Source organism: Palaemon carinicauda, chromosome 14 (assembly GCF_036898095.1).
Source record: "Palaemon carinicauda isolate YSFRI2023 chromosome 14, ASM3689809v2, whole genome shotgun sequence".
Lineage (NCBI taxonomy): Eukaryota > Metazoa > Arthropoda > Malacostraca > Decapoda > Palaemonidae > Palaemon > Palaemon carinicauda.
Window position 1 is genome coordinate 122,804,566 of NC_090738.1, and position 15,342 is coordinate 122,819,907.

At 45.3% G+C, this 15,342-nt stretch overlaps 1 protein-coding gene across 1 annotated transcript in view; it reads left to right on the plus strand.

The window, feature by feature from the left end:
- Positions 1-15,342, plus strand: part of LOC137653717 (tectonic-like complex member MKS1) — a 92,234-nt gene that overhangs the window by 57,250 nt on the left and 19,642 nt on the right. The window contains exon 11 of the mRNA XM_068387317.1: positions 8,995-9,161. Coding sequence (XP_068243418.1) covers positions 8,995-9,161 — 167 coding nt within the window. The remainder of the gene's footprint in view (positions 1-8,994; positions 9,162-15,342) is intronic.

Below are 15,342 nucleotides of genomic sequence, written 5' to 3' on the forward strand. Positions count from 1 at the left end.
TCTAAAGACCATGAAATGGGCTTTGGAAGTGCTGAAGGTCTGAGCCTAGCACAGGCTTTCGGAATTTTATTAAAAATCTCGTTAGCGAGGTCGACCTGGAAGGCATATAGAATGGGTCTTGTCAAAGCAGATTTACACGTTGAAATCGTGTTAGCTGCCAACCCTTGACCATGGAGGTGGATGAAGAAAGATAAGCAGAAGTCCGTCGAGATCTCCTGCGGATTCTTCGCCTTGACAAAGGCCACCCATTTTCTCCAAGATGACTCATATTGCCTTCTAGTAGATTTGCACTTATATTCCTCTAGGAAGTCTATGCTGTCTTTCGAAATCCCGAAACGCTTTCTCACCGCTAGGGAGAGAAAATCATGAGCTGCAGGGTCCGGGTTTTCTGTAATGAAGCGCAGACAGTCGACTTCTGGACTCGCTGGGTCAGAACTGGATCTGGTAGCGGTAGAAACTTCAGCCGTAGTTCCAATGCCAGAGGGAACCACACGCTGTTCGGCCACTTGTGAGCCACTATTGCCGCTACTCCCTTGAAGGATCTCAGTTTGTTGAGGACCCTCAACAGAAGGTTGTGAGGAGGGAACAGATAAATCCTGGACCATCTGTTCCAGTCGAGGGACATCGCGTCCACTGCTTTCGCCAAGGGGTCCTCGTACGGGGACACGTACAGGGGTAACTTCTTGTTATCTTTCGTCGCAAAGAGGTCTATCTGCAGTTCTGGGACTTGACTCAAGATGAAGGAGAACGATCCTGCGTCTAGGGACCATTCCGACTCTATCGGTGTGAACCTGGATAGAGCGTCCGCTGTCACATTGCGGACTCCTTGAAGGTGAACTGCCGACAGGTACCACTTCTTCTTTTCCGCCAGTCGAAAGATGGCCAACATCACCTGGTTGAGAGGTGGTGACCTCGATCCTTGTCGATTCAAGCATCTCACAATCACCTCGCTGTCCAGCACCAACCTTATGTGGATCGAGCGACGCGGGGAGACTTTCTTCAAGGTAAGGAGCACTGCCATAGCTTCCAGAAAGTTTATGTGAAATGTCTTGAACAGATTGGACCAAGTCCCTTGGGCCTTCTTCCGATGAGAATGACCTCCCCACCCCTCCTTCGAGGCGCCTCGTCTGTGTGAATAGTCAACGAGGGGGGAGGTGGCTGAAGAAGTACCGACTTCTTTAGTTGTCTGGCTTGGGACCAAGGCCTGAGAAGAGTACGTAGACGAAGCGGAACTGGTCTTCTCAGATCTCTTCGCGCGTTTGATGCATAACTTCTCCAAACTCCGGTTGCATCCTTTAGCTGTGCTCTTAGCACCGGGTCTGTTACCGAAGCAAACTGGAGAGAACCCAGCACTCTCTCCTGTTCGCGTCTTGATATCCTTTCGGAATCCAGAAGTCTCTTGACAGAACCAGCTATCTCCTTCCTCTTCTTCGCCGGGATGGAGAATCGGTGTGACACTAGGTCCCAGTGGATACCCAGCCACTGGAACTTTTGAGATGGAGAAAGTCGAGACTTTTTTCTGTTGATCTTGAAGCCTAGATACTCTAGGAACTGGATCACCTGCAGGGAAACTTGCAAGCATTCTGTCTTGGATGCTGCCCACACCAGCCAGTCGTCCAGGTAGGCTACCACCTGGATTCCCTTTAGGCGTAATTGTTTGAGAGCTACGCTCGCAAGCTTCGTGAAGATCCTTGGGGCTATATTTAGCCCGAATGGCATGGCTCTGAAGGCGTATAGTCTTCGTTGTAGCGTAGCTTGAACCCTAGGTAGGGGGAGAGTCGGCGATTGATTGGAACGTGCCAATAGGCGTCTGACAAATCTATGGAGACGGTAAATGCCCTCTTGGGCAGTAAGGTCCTTATGTGTTGCAGTGTTAGCATCTTGAACTTGCAGTTCACTATAAACTTGTTGAGTGGCGACAAGTCCAGAATGACTCTGAGTTTTTCCGAGTCCTTCTTGGGAACACAAAACAGCCTCCCTTGGAATTTGATGGACTTCACCCTTCGGATCACTTTTTTCTCCAACAGTTCTTGAATGTACTCCTCCAGAACGGGGGTGGAGTGTTGGAAAAATCGAGGGCACGGGGGTGGAGTGCTGTACCAGCTCCAACCCAGTCCATTCTTGAGTAGGCTGTGGGCCCAGGGATCGAAGGTCCACCGATCCCAAAAATTCTGAAGTCTCCCTCCTACCGGTATCATCTCACTTGGACTGCTGTCCTGAGGTCTTGCCTCCCTGACCGCGACCACCCCTGAATCCCCTTCCCCTTGAGGGGCGCCTAGACGAGCCTCTGGCTGCTCCTCTAGGCTTTGCTCGAAAGGTAGTTGACTGCCCTTCGAACGTTGGGTTAAATGCCGGAGACTGCGTCGACACGGCTTGGGGTACCCACTGGAATGTGGTCGGGGTTTGTGCCACCATCTGGGGCACTGAAGGCATAGGCAATTGCTGTTGCTGTTGCTGTCTAAATGGCTTGGCTGGCCGAGAGGGTAGCCTAGTCCTCTTAGTCTTCCTCTTTGGTTGGGGACCCTCATCCGGGGAAGACTTTCTCTTGATAGACAGGCCCCACTTCTGGAGAAGGTTTCTATTCTCCGTGGCGGCCTTATCCACAACCTCCTTGACCGCTTCGATAGGGAAAAGGTCTTTGCCCCAAATGTTGGAGGAGATTAGTTTCCTTGGCTCGTGCCTCACCGCAGCCGAGGCGAACACAAACTCCCTACAAGCTCTCCTCGCCTTGACAAAGCTGTAAAGATCCTTTGTCACTGTGGCCAGATGAGTCTTGGCCACTACCATGAACATCTCATGGACCTTGGGGTCACTAGCCATTGTCTTAAGAGTGGTCTGAAGAGACATTGAGGCAGCCAGTCTTTCTTTCGTCTCGAGCTCCCTCCGCAAAAGAAAGTCAGACAGCTTAGGGAGGTTCTCACCGAACTGATGTCCGGCAATATCAGCCTCCAACTTCCCGACTGAGAAGGTAAGATGGACGTCCTTCCAGTCCTTGTGGTCCATAGGTAGGGCCAGAGACAAAGGTTTACACTCCTCCAAGGAGGGGCATGGCTTGCCAGCCTCAACTGCCTTTAGCACAGCCGCAAACCCTTTCTGCAAAAAGGGGAAGGCTCTAGCAGGAGAGGACACAAAGGAAGGGTGCTTCTTACTCAAAGCAGCAACCTTTGAGTTCGTGAAGCCCCTCTCTTTCATCGAGGATGAAAGCAAAGCTTGAGCCTTAGCATGGTCCATGACTATAACCTCCTTCGGCTCTGTCTCCTCCTTTGAAGCTGGTTCCTTCCTCATACGGACATAACAGTCCGGATACGACCCTTTGCTGGGCCAGAATTCCACCTCCTCCAGGGGAACTGAGCCCAACTTTTCCGACATGACGATCTTTCCGACCGTCATCGGCATGTGCTCAGCATATCTCCACGGGTTAGCATCTGAGCACAAGGGAAGGTCTTTCACGTTGAGCCTCTTCTGGGGCCCACGTGATGCTGCAAGTTTCCGCATCTGCAGTTCCATTGCAGCCGCCTTCTCATTATTCTCCCTCTGCATCTGTTGGATCATTCCAACGATGGAGGAGAGGGTCTGTCCCACCTCTACTGGGAGAGCGGACGATGTTGAGGGAATAGGTTCAGGGACCTGAACCGGGGCAGCCGACACCTCGTCGACCTCTTCCTCTTCAATGTCTGGAGCCTGATCTTCATCCTGGTCTTCTGCCAGGAGGTCCTCTTCCAGACGCTCGGACACCTCCGACATCCTGTCGTCCAACTGGATGTCCTGCAGGGCGACCGCGACTTCAGCCTCCACCGGGATCTGAACTACGGGGATCTCCACTTGAGGCTGGGGAATCACTGAATCAGCTGACGCTCTGGGGAAAAGGTAAGCCCTCATCTTCTCACTTGGAAGATAAGGTCCAGAGGTGTTCTTCTGGAAACCCCTTACCCAGGTACGAAGCTTCTCCCTTGCTATATCCCTTGACTCCGCCGTCCTAGGGGAATCAAAAGCCTCGGCAACCAGGTTAGTGCACACGGTACATACCTGCGGGTCTCAATACCGGAGATCACCTTTGGAGACAGCGCATGCTGCGTGCCTCCTACACAAATCATGTCCGCTGAAGTTCTTGCTGCGGACGTTGCAGAAAACACTTCCGCACTTCGGATGGTCCTCCTGTAAAGAGAAGAAATTTCCATGAGTATCAAGTGAACTACGTATCACTGGATATACATAGTATCATAATAAAACAGAAAGGAAAGACACACACTTGTGTTTCCCACACAGTCAATTGCTGCAACCTTCCAGATAATAAAATCGTATGGTTAATCTGTCCTAGAGCAACCAATGAAAAATTTCCAGAGGAAAACAGGTGTAGCTCACACCTAAAGGATGATTTTAAAATACTGGATAGTAGACAAGAAAGAACTCTCTTTCTTTATCTGTAAGGCAACACCAAAGGGCTGTGCAAGACAACACAAAAAAGTTAGAAAACACAGTGTTGTAACAATACTATACTATAGTTTTCTCCCTACAGTATATACTATACTGAAGAATACTGGTACAGTATAGAAGGTAATGTGCCGGCCGGCACTCACCATAACTAGATCTAAAGTATACTACTTAAGAGCTATAAGGCGGCAGAACACTGGTTCAAATGCATGTACCGGCCGGCAGCAGCAAATGCCGGCCGGCAATGACTGCCGGCCGGCAACTACACAAGGTAGCACCCGGCTGCCGGCCACCACTCGTAGCGACCGGCAGACGATGGCACGATAATAGCCGGCCGGCAAAGGTATACCACCGATGCCGGCCGGCAGCAAAAGAACCAGAGAACTCCGACTGCCCGGCCGGCAGCCGGCTAGGGTACAACACTAGAGGAAAACAGAATGGATGCCGGGATAAGAGACTGTACTACCTCAAAGCCCGAAAGAGTGCACATAAGGAAGGGGAGAATATAATTCAGGCTTCCTGACCAGTGCCATCTGGCTCTACAGACAAACATGGATGAGGGACCAAGAGAGGTCCGGGCAGCACTCAAAGAAGAAGGCCTTTGCCGGCCGGCACACACTGCCGGCCGGCAAGGGACTGAGTCAACTCCACATCCTAACCTATGCTAGGTACAGATGTAGAATGACGGACAGTAATGCAACGGCTAGGCCATTATAGAGGAAAGAGGGGGAAGGGACGAAGAGGGTCCTACCAACCTTGCTTTAGTAAAGAATCACCCGCAGCCAAGAAAACTCATCTTAGCCTAAGGGAGATCCGAGGAGGGAGGCCAGCAATACTTGCCAACCCCCACAGAACCAAAGCAAGGAAGGTGTTGCTATTCCCAGAAAAGGATCTTATCCTCGACACTGAGAACAGCAACATTGGACTAGTCTGCTAGATCACAAGAAGAAGGAATCATCTCGTACAGAAACCTTCGAAAGTGACCTAAGGAGGCTAAGCCTCCTATGTCTGTGTCAGTCTAGCGAGGGAGTCTCAACCACAAGCCAGACATAAACAGACTCAGACTAAGAACTCTGATGTTCTGCCCCCTCTCTGAAGCCAGACTTACTGGAAACAGGAAGGAACAGCAACACCCCAATATAGTTGTATCGAAAGTTAGTTCAGATAAACCACTAGGGTTAAGCCCAAGGCTTAAACAGAGGGAAAGGGATTGCACACCTTCTCCGAAGAAAAAAGAGAAACCGGGGAGTGTGAGAAAGTATACTAAGGCCCCATAGGCAACTTAGCCTAGGCGCCAAGAGAATCGATTACCTAAATCACCGAAACTCACTCGTATACTATCTTGGAAGAAATCAATATAATCTTAAATGTATAAAACTGCCTAAAGCTTCAATAAAATTTTAAAACACTCGGAAATCTAAATATCATGCAGGAAAGTACTAGGGCCAAACGACTAGGCTACACGGTCTAGCGTAGGCCAGAATTGGCGAATCCTTCGCCAAGACAAATAATACTAAAAGCATCATATAAAGAAATCCTATGTAACGCTAAACAGCTAAAATTATTAAAGCGAAACAGCCGGGAACGTCGCTCTGGCTAACTAAATAACTCATACCTAGCGAGCGACAGCGTCCAGGACGCCTCCGGTAGGCAACAGCTCTTGTAACAAAGATATTACTCTTAATCACTTTAAAAATTACCAAGAGCCTACATTTATACATAAAAGAAATAATACTCAACTTATCAGAGGCAGAAGAAGTTGGAGAAAGCATAATAAATCGATTAAATCCAAGATTTTGCGAGAAACACAGGAAAAAACACCGAGTTGTTAAGCTACGCAAAAATGAATACAGATGGCGCCGTGAGCGGCGCAATGCACGCTTACGAAACGGGAGAGATACCTTGCGAGCGGCTCTCCTTTTCTTTCTCGTTTTCGTTTTCTTGCCAATTGACCCCTTCGAAGTGTTATCTCTGTTCGGGGGTGCAGATTGCCATGTGGCGTGTCAAGAATACGTCCTCTGATATTTCGCGATATCCCTGGTTCTTTTATTAGGGATATTCGCTCCAGGAGTTAGAATTCTGGGTACCTTAAGGTAAATTCTCTGGGAATATCGCCGTAGTTGTAATATACCCAAGGAAGCTAACCTATAGGAACTTCCATCAGGACGACATGGCTTGAGCCCAAAAAACATGTTTTAAGCCATAGGCCAACCTTTTCAGAAAGTAGACCTGTAATAATTTACAAAAGATTGATTATACTGTATTTGTGATATTTCTCAGCGCAAAAGAAAATCAGAATCTTCACATTAAGCTTTGAAGTTTCAATGTTACTCACTTTGTATGGGGACAAATGGATATCTCATATGGTCTCAGATTCATCTTTATCAAAACCTTTAGTTACTAAAATCCAAATTCTTGCCAGATGCAATTGGAATTCGAGATAGAATAACATGTCAGGCAATCAATCAGATGCTTTATCCCCTCCTATGAATTTTGTCTCTGTCGCTAGCGTGACTGATCAGCCTTTATGTCCAGAAATTAATTGTAGGAATTCCCTTGCTAGATGAAAGAGTAAATTAAGTTTAGAAAAATTTTCAGCTTTTGAGAGCAAGAGATTACATCCCTATATACCCCACAGGAAAGATTTGCCTGATGTGTATAATTTTGGTGTAAATATAGAAGCTACACCAATGCCCCATCATACGAATGAGTTTCATTCCTGAAGAAACATTTGTTAAGCAAAAATCCGTTCTCCGAAGTGCATTTTCCCCCTGAATTATATGATAGGATACGTTCCTACGAGCTCCCCAAAGTTCACTTGTCAACTGATACAAAGCTTAATATACAATGTAATGTAATAGGATACCGAAACAATTTGTTTTATTAATATTAAGTAAGGTAACAGCAATCAGACAATGACGGTAATGAAAGTATATTTTGTTTCGGTGAATAACAAAATTAAGAAATTATGATACCGTAGTGATATTTCCAATACAGTAGAGTCCCCTTAAGAATAAAAGAAAATGATACTATAGTATTAAAAAAAATTGGATAGTCGCTGTATGAAAAGCGTAAGTGAACTAAACGTAATCTGATAATTATAATTCACAAAATGAAAACATTTTACTGTATTTATAATTCTAGAATTAATAACAATCTTACAGTTACAAATTACTAATCAAAATGACTCGAAACTTCGCAAAATACTATCACAGTAAATGAAAGTCAAACGGAAAAAAAAGATGAAAAGCAAACATGCCATTAGACTCGACAGTAAATAAAATACAGGTATGAGAGAAAAATATTTTTAATGAAAATATTTACCATGGTATGATAAAATGATAGTTCAAGCATCAATAGAGTACAGTACTGTTTCTTTTTGGAAATAAAGAAGATCGTTTGGAAGTTTGCCTTAATCTGCTGATCTGGAAAGCATAGACGGTAGTTTTCCATCAACTTTTAAATGAAAACAATGGAAAATATTACTTATTCGCTGTTTTTGTTTCTTAATATGATACTATTATTTGAATGTTACATGCATTATTATTGGATACAGAGAAGTGAAACATCCATTTTATCTAAATTTTGTTTATATCAAATACAGCTGTATGTTCGTTCGTTTAAGTGTTCCACATAAGATGGGGCAATCTTGAACAAACAAACAGAAAGTCTTATTCTACTAGCAAATACAACCATATAAATCTCCAAAAAAATACTTCACAATAATGTTTTTTTAACAAAACATTACAATATTCAAGCAATGAATAATAGTTGTGCAAGTACAGTACAACTTACTTAGTCTGTCACTTGTGTTTTCCACTCTTTAACACATTCCTCTTTACACACAATTTTTACCAAAGATTTTTCTATTTCACTGTCATTTACATGTAAATTCACCTTTCTTTTCTTACTGGCTGCTTTACTTTTAATAATTGCCAAAGAATTTATTAACTTCACTATCACTGATTACACTTAAAAGGGCCAATAAAGGGTTGTCCTGATAGACACATAGTACAGGGCTCAAAAAGCAGGCAAATGGAAGGGAAGTCACCCACAACATCAGATCACCTCAGCATTCCTGAAAAAAGAAGACGAAATTGGCAAATGGGAGGCAAAGTACAAACTTATACTTTAATGAAAACTCTTAAGACAAAGAACCAGGGAGCATACATAAAAGGGAAAAATAGGGTGTGCCTAGATATGTCAATAACTGTGCCTTGTATCAGCAATCGAAGGATGACTGTCATAGTTATGTGGATATCATGAACGTATTGCAAAATGTACAAAAGACAAAAGTATTAATAAGTTAGTTGAAGGTTTTTAAGTTTGTTTACTTGATTTATTATTCTGTTTATGAATATAATTTATATCATAAAAGTGTGCTGATTAAATAGAATGTTGTTAAGTAATGGTATGAATCCATGTGTATGTTACAAATCCAAACTATATACATACTGTTAAATGTGTTCTCAAACATAAGGTTGGTAATTATTGTTCATCAAGAGGTTCTGTACACGTATTTCCAGTTCTAGGTTATTTTCAAAATTTCAATCTCTTATTCAGAGCAGCAGATGAACGAAGTAGAGGAGGATAAAGAAAATGGTGTCCATTCTGTTCTAACATGGAGACCTGCTCAGACATCCCCATTTTCCAAAATGCAAAGATACTTTCTTGGAGGATGTCAGCTCTTGACCGATTCTTCTTATCTTGTTGTTGGAGCAAATGCCAAGGTATGTCATATCATTACTTTATTATTTATAGAGCTTTTTAATATATTTTTATTTCACTTTTCAAGTAAAAGTTGAAGATGCTTTGATTCTTTTTGTAATAAAATTTGCACCTCTTGGTAATGAATGCTGCTAAGATACTTTTGATGTGTAGTTTATACTGTTATATATCCCTTGCTTTACTTATATTTATTTTTTCAATATTAAACTTACCCGATGATCATATAGCTGTCAGCTCTGCTGCCCGACAGAAAAACCTACGGGCGGAATACGCCAGCGATCGCTATACAGGTGGGGGTGTACATCAACAGCGCCATCTGTCAAGTAGGTACTCAAGTACTCGATGTCAACAAAGAACCAATTTTCTCTCTGTCGTGCCACTGGCAAGACCTACTAAATACGCTGTTACTAACTGGATTTGTTTTCACAACTATTTGGTGAAGTACACTATTCCAGTTTTGAGCTTTCGCTATGCAGGGGTTTTATCTTCATTTCAAAACTTGAACTCGTTTTGGATAGATTTTATTTGGGTGACAAAGAGAGTATGGACTCTCTTTCACTTTTAAATGGCCGACCCTTCCCTTAGACGGAAGTGTGTTTAGGTTTTTAGTAATTTTGCTTAACACGTTATAGATCTTTATATTTTATATCTCTCCGCCTTTATTAGGCCTCTTCGATTAACTTTCCTTTTATTATAAACATATAAAAATTAATTTTTATGTTTTGTTTATTTGCGACCTTTCCTTTTAGTAGGCGGTCCTAACTTGGAACCGAAGTTAATCAACGTTGAGCCCGTTATATCGTATTTAACCTTTAAAGAATTTAAAACTTTTTAAATTTAATGTTTTATGAAAGAATTTCTTTGATAGTCTCGTACTGTTTTCAAAGATGAACTAACGTTTAGTTTTTTAGTCTACGCAGTTGTTGTCGTTCAGGACGTTCAACTTGCGCTCTATCGTTACGATAGAGAGAGAGTGTTTCACGGTTTCACTTTGCAGTAAGAGTAAACCTATTCTAGCGTTTCGTTCATTCTTTCTTAGCTTAAATGGTTTAAATTCTAAATTAAAGGAACTTTTTATTTGGAAAACCTTTCAGTTTTTTCCTTTAGCAAATAACATGTTTTGACGATATATAATTGGGCTCTTCTCTCAGGTGCGAAATCTAGAGAGAAAGAGAGAGATAGAGACGGAGGGAGAGAGAGGAGATAAAACGTTTCGTTCAAGCGGGTAACGTTGTTCTCGTTTTACTCTCCTCCCTAGTCGCTGTAGGGGAAGAAGGTAAAACGTTTCTAGGGTTTTATTCTTGTTCCCAGGCTATGTGCGGTGAGAGATTGTAAACGTAGTTTATTTGATCTAGTGTTTAGTCTTTTTCCCAGCCACTGAATTCTTTATCTTTATATATGTTTTCTGTTGCATTATACGACTGTTTTCGCAATTACTACCTTTTAATGAAGGGTAGGATTGCGTGTTTCAGGTAGAAATCAGTAAAAGTTTCGATTTCAGTGAAATAAGTGCAAAACAGAAAATCAAAGTGATAAAGTGATATGCGCAAAGTGTTACAGTGTTGCGTCCGAGGGTTCGTCTGTTCGTGCCTGTCGTTCACCTAGTCCGTGACCTCTTGCAAGCTCCCAAGCCCAGGGGAGAAGTAATGTCGAACGACTTATGGGTTCCTCAGGCCTTGATCAGCGAACAGACGTTTTTCCCTCCGTGGTTTCGGGCGTATCTACCCAAGATCGCCCCACCCACACAAAGACGAGAGAGCCCATTTACTTCTCGTCTGCGGAAGAGGTTTCTCGTAAGAAACCTTGGACCAAGGTCTCGCAGCTTATTAAGTGCAAGTCGGTCCCTTCCGCGCAAGTCCAACGGCCCAGGTGTAGCCACTGGGTCAGTTCGGACTCGCTGCAGTCATCCGACGACTGCACACCTCCCAAGAGAGGCAAGGTGGTACCGCAACAGGCAGTAACTCCGTCTGTTGCCGCACCCGCTGTTTTAGACCCTCAGTCACAACGGACAGTAGCTCCGTCTGTTGCCGCTTTTGTAGACCCTGAGTGGTCTTTACTGCAGTCTATGCAGACTCAGTTAGCTGCGGTTATGCAGGAGTTTCGTGCGGAGAAGGTTAACGCTGCACCCGTTAGCCTACAACCTGCCACGGTTGTGCGCCCAGCTCACGCTGAGGCTGCCTGCTCCCACACTCCGGCTGCGGAGAGGTTGGCGCTGCACCCGTTAGCCTACAACCTGCCACGGTTGTGCGCCCAGCTCACGCTGAGGCTGCCTGCTCCCACACTCCGGCTGCGGAGAGGTTGGCGCTGCACCCGTTAGCCTACAACCTGCCACGGTTGTGCGCCCAGCAGACGCTGAGGCTGCCTGCTCCCACACTCCGGCTGTGAGAGCTCCTCCACCCATGCGCAGTCGACCCTGCCAGACGCATGCTGACTCCCACAGACGCACGGAGCACTCCGTTGCCGTGCGTGAGCTACCACAACAACAGGAGGGTGGAGTTAAGCTGCCGTGTTTTGACACGGTGCGTCAGCCTCCACAACCCACTGTGGTTACCGCCACTCACCCGCAGCAGACTAGTCAGTCAGGAGTTGAGGCTTCCCCACACAGCTTTGGTTGTTGCCAGCTCACAGACTGTCAAGCAGTTACATGACGTTGCCTTCTGGTCTGCTACTAATGCACCAGTGCTGTATGTCCTCACGCACCTGTTGTGGTTGACAGTTCAGTTTTTTGACAGTTCACAGACTGTCAAGCAGTTACATAACGTTGCCTTCTGGTCTGCTGCTAATGCACCAGTGCTGTATGTCCTCACGCACCTGTTGTGGTTGACAGTTCAGTTTTTGACAGTTCACAGACTGTCAAGCAGTTACATAACGTTGCCTTCTGGTCTGCTGCTTATGCACCAGTGAGACCCTCACTGAGATAACCTAGCTTTTCTCGGACAAGGTTCCTGTGGATGAGAAAGTGCTGTTCTCCCTCCTACTGATATTCCTTTGAGGACTCTGTCATTTGGAGAGGAGCCTTAAGCTGCTTAGCCTCCTATGGACTTTAATTAAGGCATAACAAGGCTTCCAGGGATGGTAAATGGTTCCGCTTCAGTCGCTAACCCCGTCTGTTGCCACACCTGCTCCCGTAGACCCTAATGGGCTTTGCTGCAAGACATGCAGTCCAAACTTGTGTCCTTGATAGAGGACTTTTTACGGAGAAGAACCTTCTGGCCAACAACCTTCCTACCGGTTGGTTGTGCGCCCTGTTGACACTGAGGTTTCCTACTCGCGTCCGCCAGTTGAGGTGGTTCCTCCACCGATGCGACCCAGTGTGGGTTGCCAGTCGCACGTTGACGTTAAGCGACGCTCGGAGGTGGTTGTTGAAGTGTGTCACTAGGAAGACGTTCAACAACCAGCAGAGGTGACTTGTTGTGACGCAGTGCGTCAACCTCAGCAACCCGGTAGGGTGTTGACTGCACAACCCAGACAGTCTAGACAGTTTCGGGTTGACGCTGTACTTCCTCGCGTCCCCATGGTTGACAGTTCACAAACTGTGCAGCAGTACCATGATATTGCGTCCGGCTCCGTCACGCATCCACCAGTGCGACCGGATTCAGCGAGTCAGACGTTGCCCACTCCGTTGCCGTTTCCTCATCAGTTTCGGATAAGGAACCCTCTGATGAGGACGTTGCTGAACTAGACGATCAACCCCCAGCCCTGCTATCCATCCAGAAGATGCTGAAGAAGGAACGCTGCCCTGTCAGGCTGTGGATGAGTCTGGTAAGGACACTGTCATCCGTGGTTCTTTTGTGTCACTTGGAAGACTACACCTCCGTCCTCTTCTGTATCATCTAGCTTTTCACTGGAAAAAGGACAAGACGCTAGAAGCGGTCTCGATCCCGGTTTCCGGAAAGATAAAATCTGGTCTGACTTGGTGAAAGGACTTTATCAACCTTAGAAAGGGTCTTCCCCTGACTGTTCAGACTCCCAACCACGTTCTCTTCTCGGACGCATCGGACGTAGGCTGGGGTGCGACATTAGGCGGTAGGGAATGCTCGGGATTATGGAACTCGAGTCAAAGGACAATGCATTTCAACTGCAAGAAGCTACTGGCAGTACGTCTGACCTGGGAAAGCTTCTGGTCTCTCCTTCAAGGCAAAGTGGTGGAGGTGAACTCGGACAACACCCGGCTTTGACGTACATCTCCAAGCAAGGAGGGACCTACTCTCTGACATGGTACGAGATCGCAAGGGACCTCCTCACCTGGTCAACAGGTCTAGACTTTTCACTAGTAACGAGGTTCATCCAAGGCAACTTGAATGTCATAGCAGATTGTCTCAGTAGGAAGGGACAAATAATTCCAACAGATTGGACCCTCCACAAGGATGTATGCAAGAGACTTTGGGCCACCTGGGGCCAGCCAACCATAGATCTCTTCGCAACCTCGATGACCAAGAGGCTCCCAATAGTTTGCTCACCTATCCCGGACCCAGCAGTAGTTCATATAGATGCCTTTCTACTAGATTGGTCACATCTAGATCTATATGCATTCCCTCCGTTCAAGATTGTCAACAAGGTACTGCAGAAGTTCGCCTCTCACGAAGGGACAAGGTTGACGCTAGTTGCTTCCCTCTGGCCCGCGAGAGAATAACTCACCGAGGTACTTCGATGGCTAGTAGACGTTCCCAGAACACTTCCCCTAAGGGTGGACCTTCTACGTCAGCTACGCGTAAAGAAGGTACACCAAGGCCTCCACGCTCTTCGTCTGACTACCTTCAGATTATCGAAAGACTCTCGAGAGTTAGAGGCTTTTCGAAGGAGGCAACCAGAGCGTTTGCTGGAGCAAGGAGAACATCCACCCTTAGAATCTACCAATCGAAGTGGGAAATCTTCCGAAACTGGTGCAAGTCAGTATCCGTATCCTCGACCAGTACCTCTGTAACTCAAATAGCTGACTTTCTCTTAGGAAAGAACGATCTCTTTCAGCTCCCACTATCAAGGGTTACAAAAGCATGTTGGCATCAGTCTTCCGTCACAGAGGCTTAGATCTTTCCAACAACAAAGTTCTACAAGACCTCCTTAAGTCTTTTGAGACCACGAAGGAGCGTCGTTTGGTTACACCTGGTTGGAATTTAGACGTGGTACTAAGATTCCTTATGTCAGACAGGTTCGAACCGCTTCAATCAGCCTCCCTGAAAGATCTCACCTTTAAGACTCTTTTCCTGATATGCTTAACCACAGCTAAAAGAGTCAGTGAGATTCATGCCTTCAGCAAGAACACCGGATTCTCATCCGAAATGGCTACATGTTCTACAACTTGGTTTTCTAGCCAAACACGAGCTGCCTTCTCGGCCTTGACCAATATCGTTCGATATTCCAAACTTATCGCATGGTTTGAAATGAACTAGAAAGAGTATTATGTCCTGTAAGAGCTCTTAAGTTCTATTTAAAAACCTTTACGAGGCCCGTCTGAAGCTTTATGGTGTTCAGTTAAGAATCCATCTTTGCCTTTGTCAGAGAATTCTTTATCCTATTTTATCAGACTGTTATTACGAGAAGCTCATTCCCATCTGAATGAGGAAGACCAAGCTTTGCTGAAGGTAAGGACACACGAAGTTAGAGCTGTCGCAACTTCCGTGGCCTTTAAACAAAATAGATCTCTGCAAAGTATATTCGACGCAACCTATTGGAAAAGCAAATCAGTGTTCGCGTCTTTTATCTTAAGAATGTCCAGTCTCTTTACGAGACCTGCTACACTCAGGGACCATTCGTAGCAACGAGTGCAGTAGTGGTGAGGGCTCCACCACTACAATTCCCTAATTCCATAACCTTTTTAATCTTTCTCTTGAAATGTTTTATTATTGTTTTGGGTTGTCCGGAAGGCTAAGAAGCCTTTCGCATCCTACTTGATTTGGCGGGTGGTCAAAGTCATTTCTTGAGAAGCGCCTAGATTAGAGGTTTTGATGAGGACCTTTAGTATGGGTTGCAACCCTTCATACTTCAGCTCCTAGGAATCGCTCAGCATCCTATGAGGATCGCGAGGCTCAGTAAGGAAGACGTACTTAAAAAGGCAGAGTAATTGTTCAAGTCGACTTCCTTACCAGGTACTTATTTATTTTATGTTTGTTATTTTGAATAACTACTAAAATAAAATACGGAATACTTAGCTCATAATAATGTCAACATGTAATGCTGGTCTCT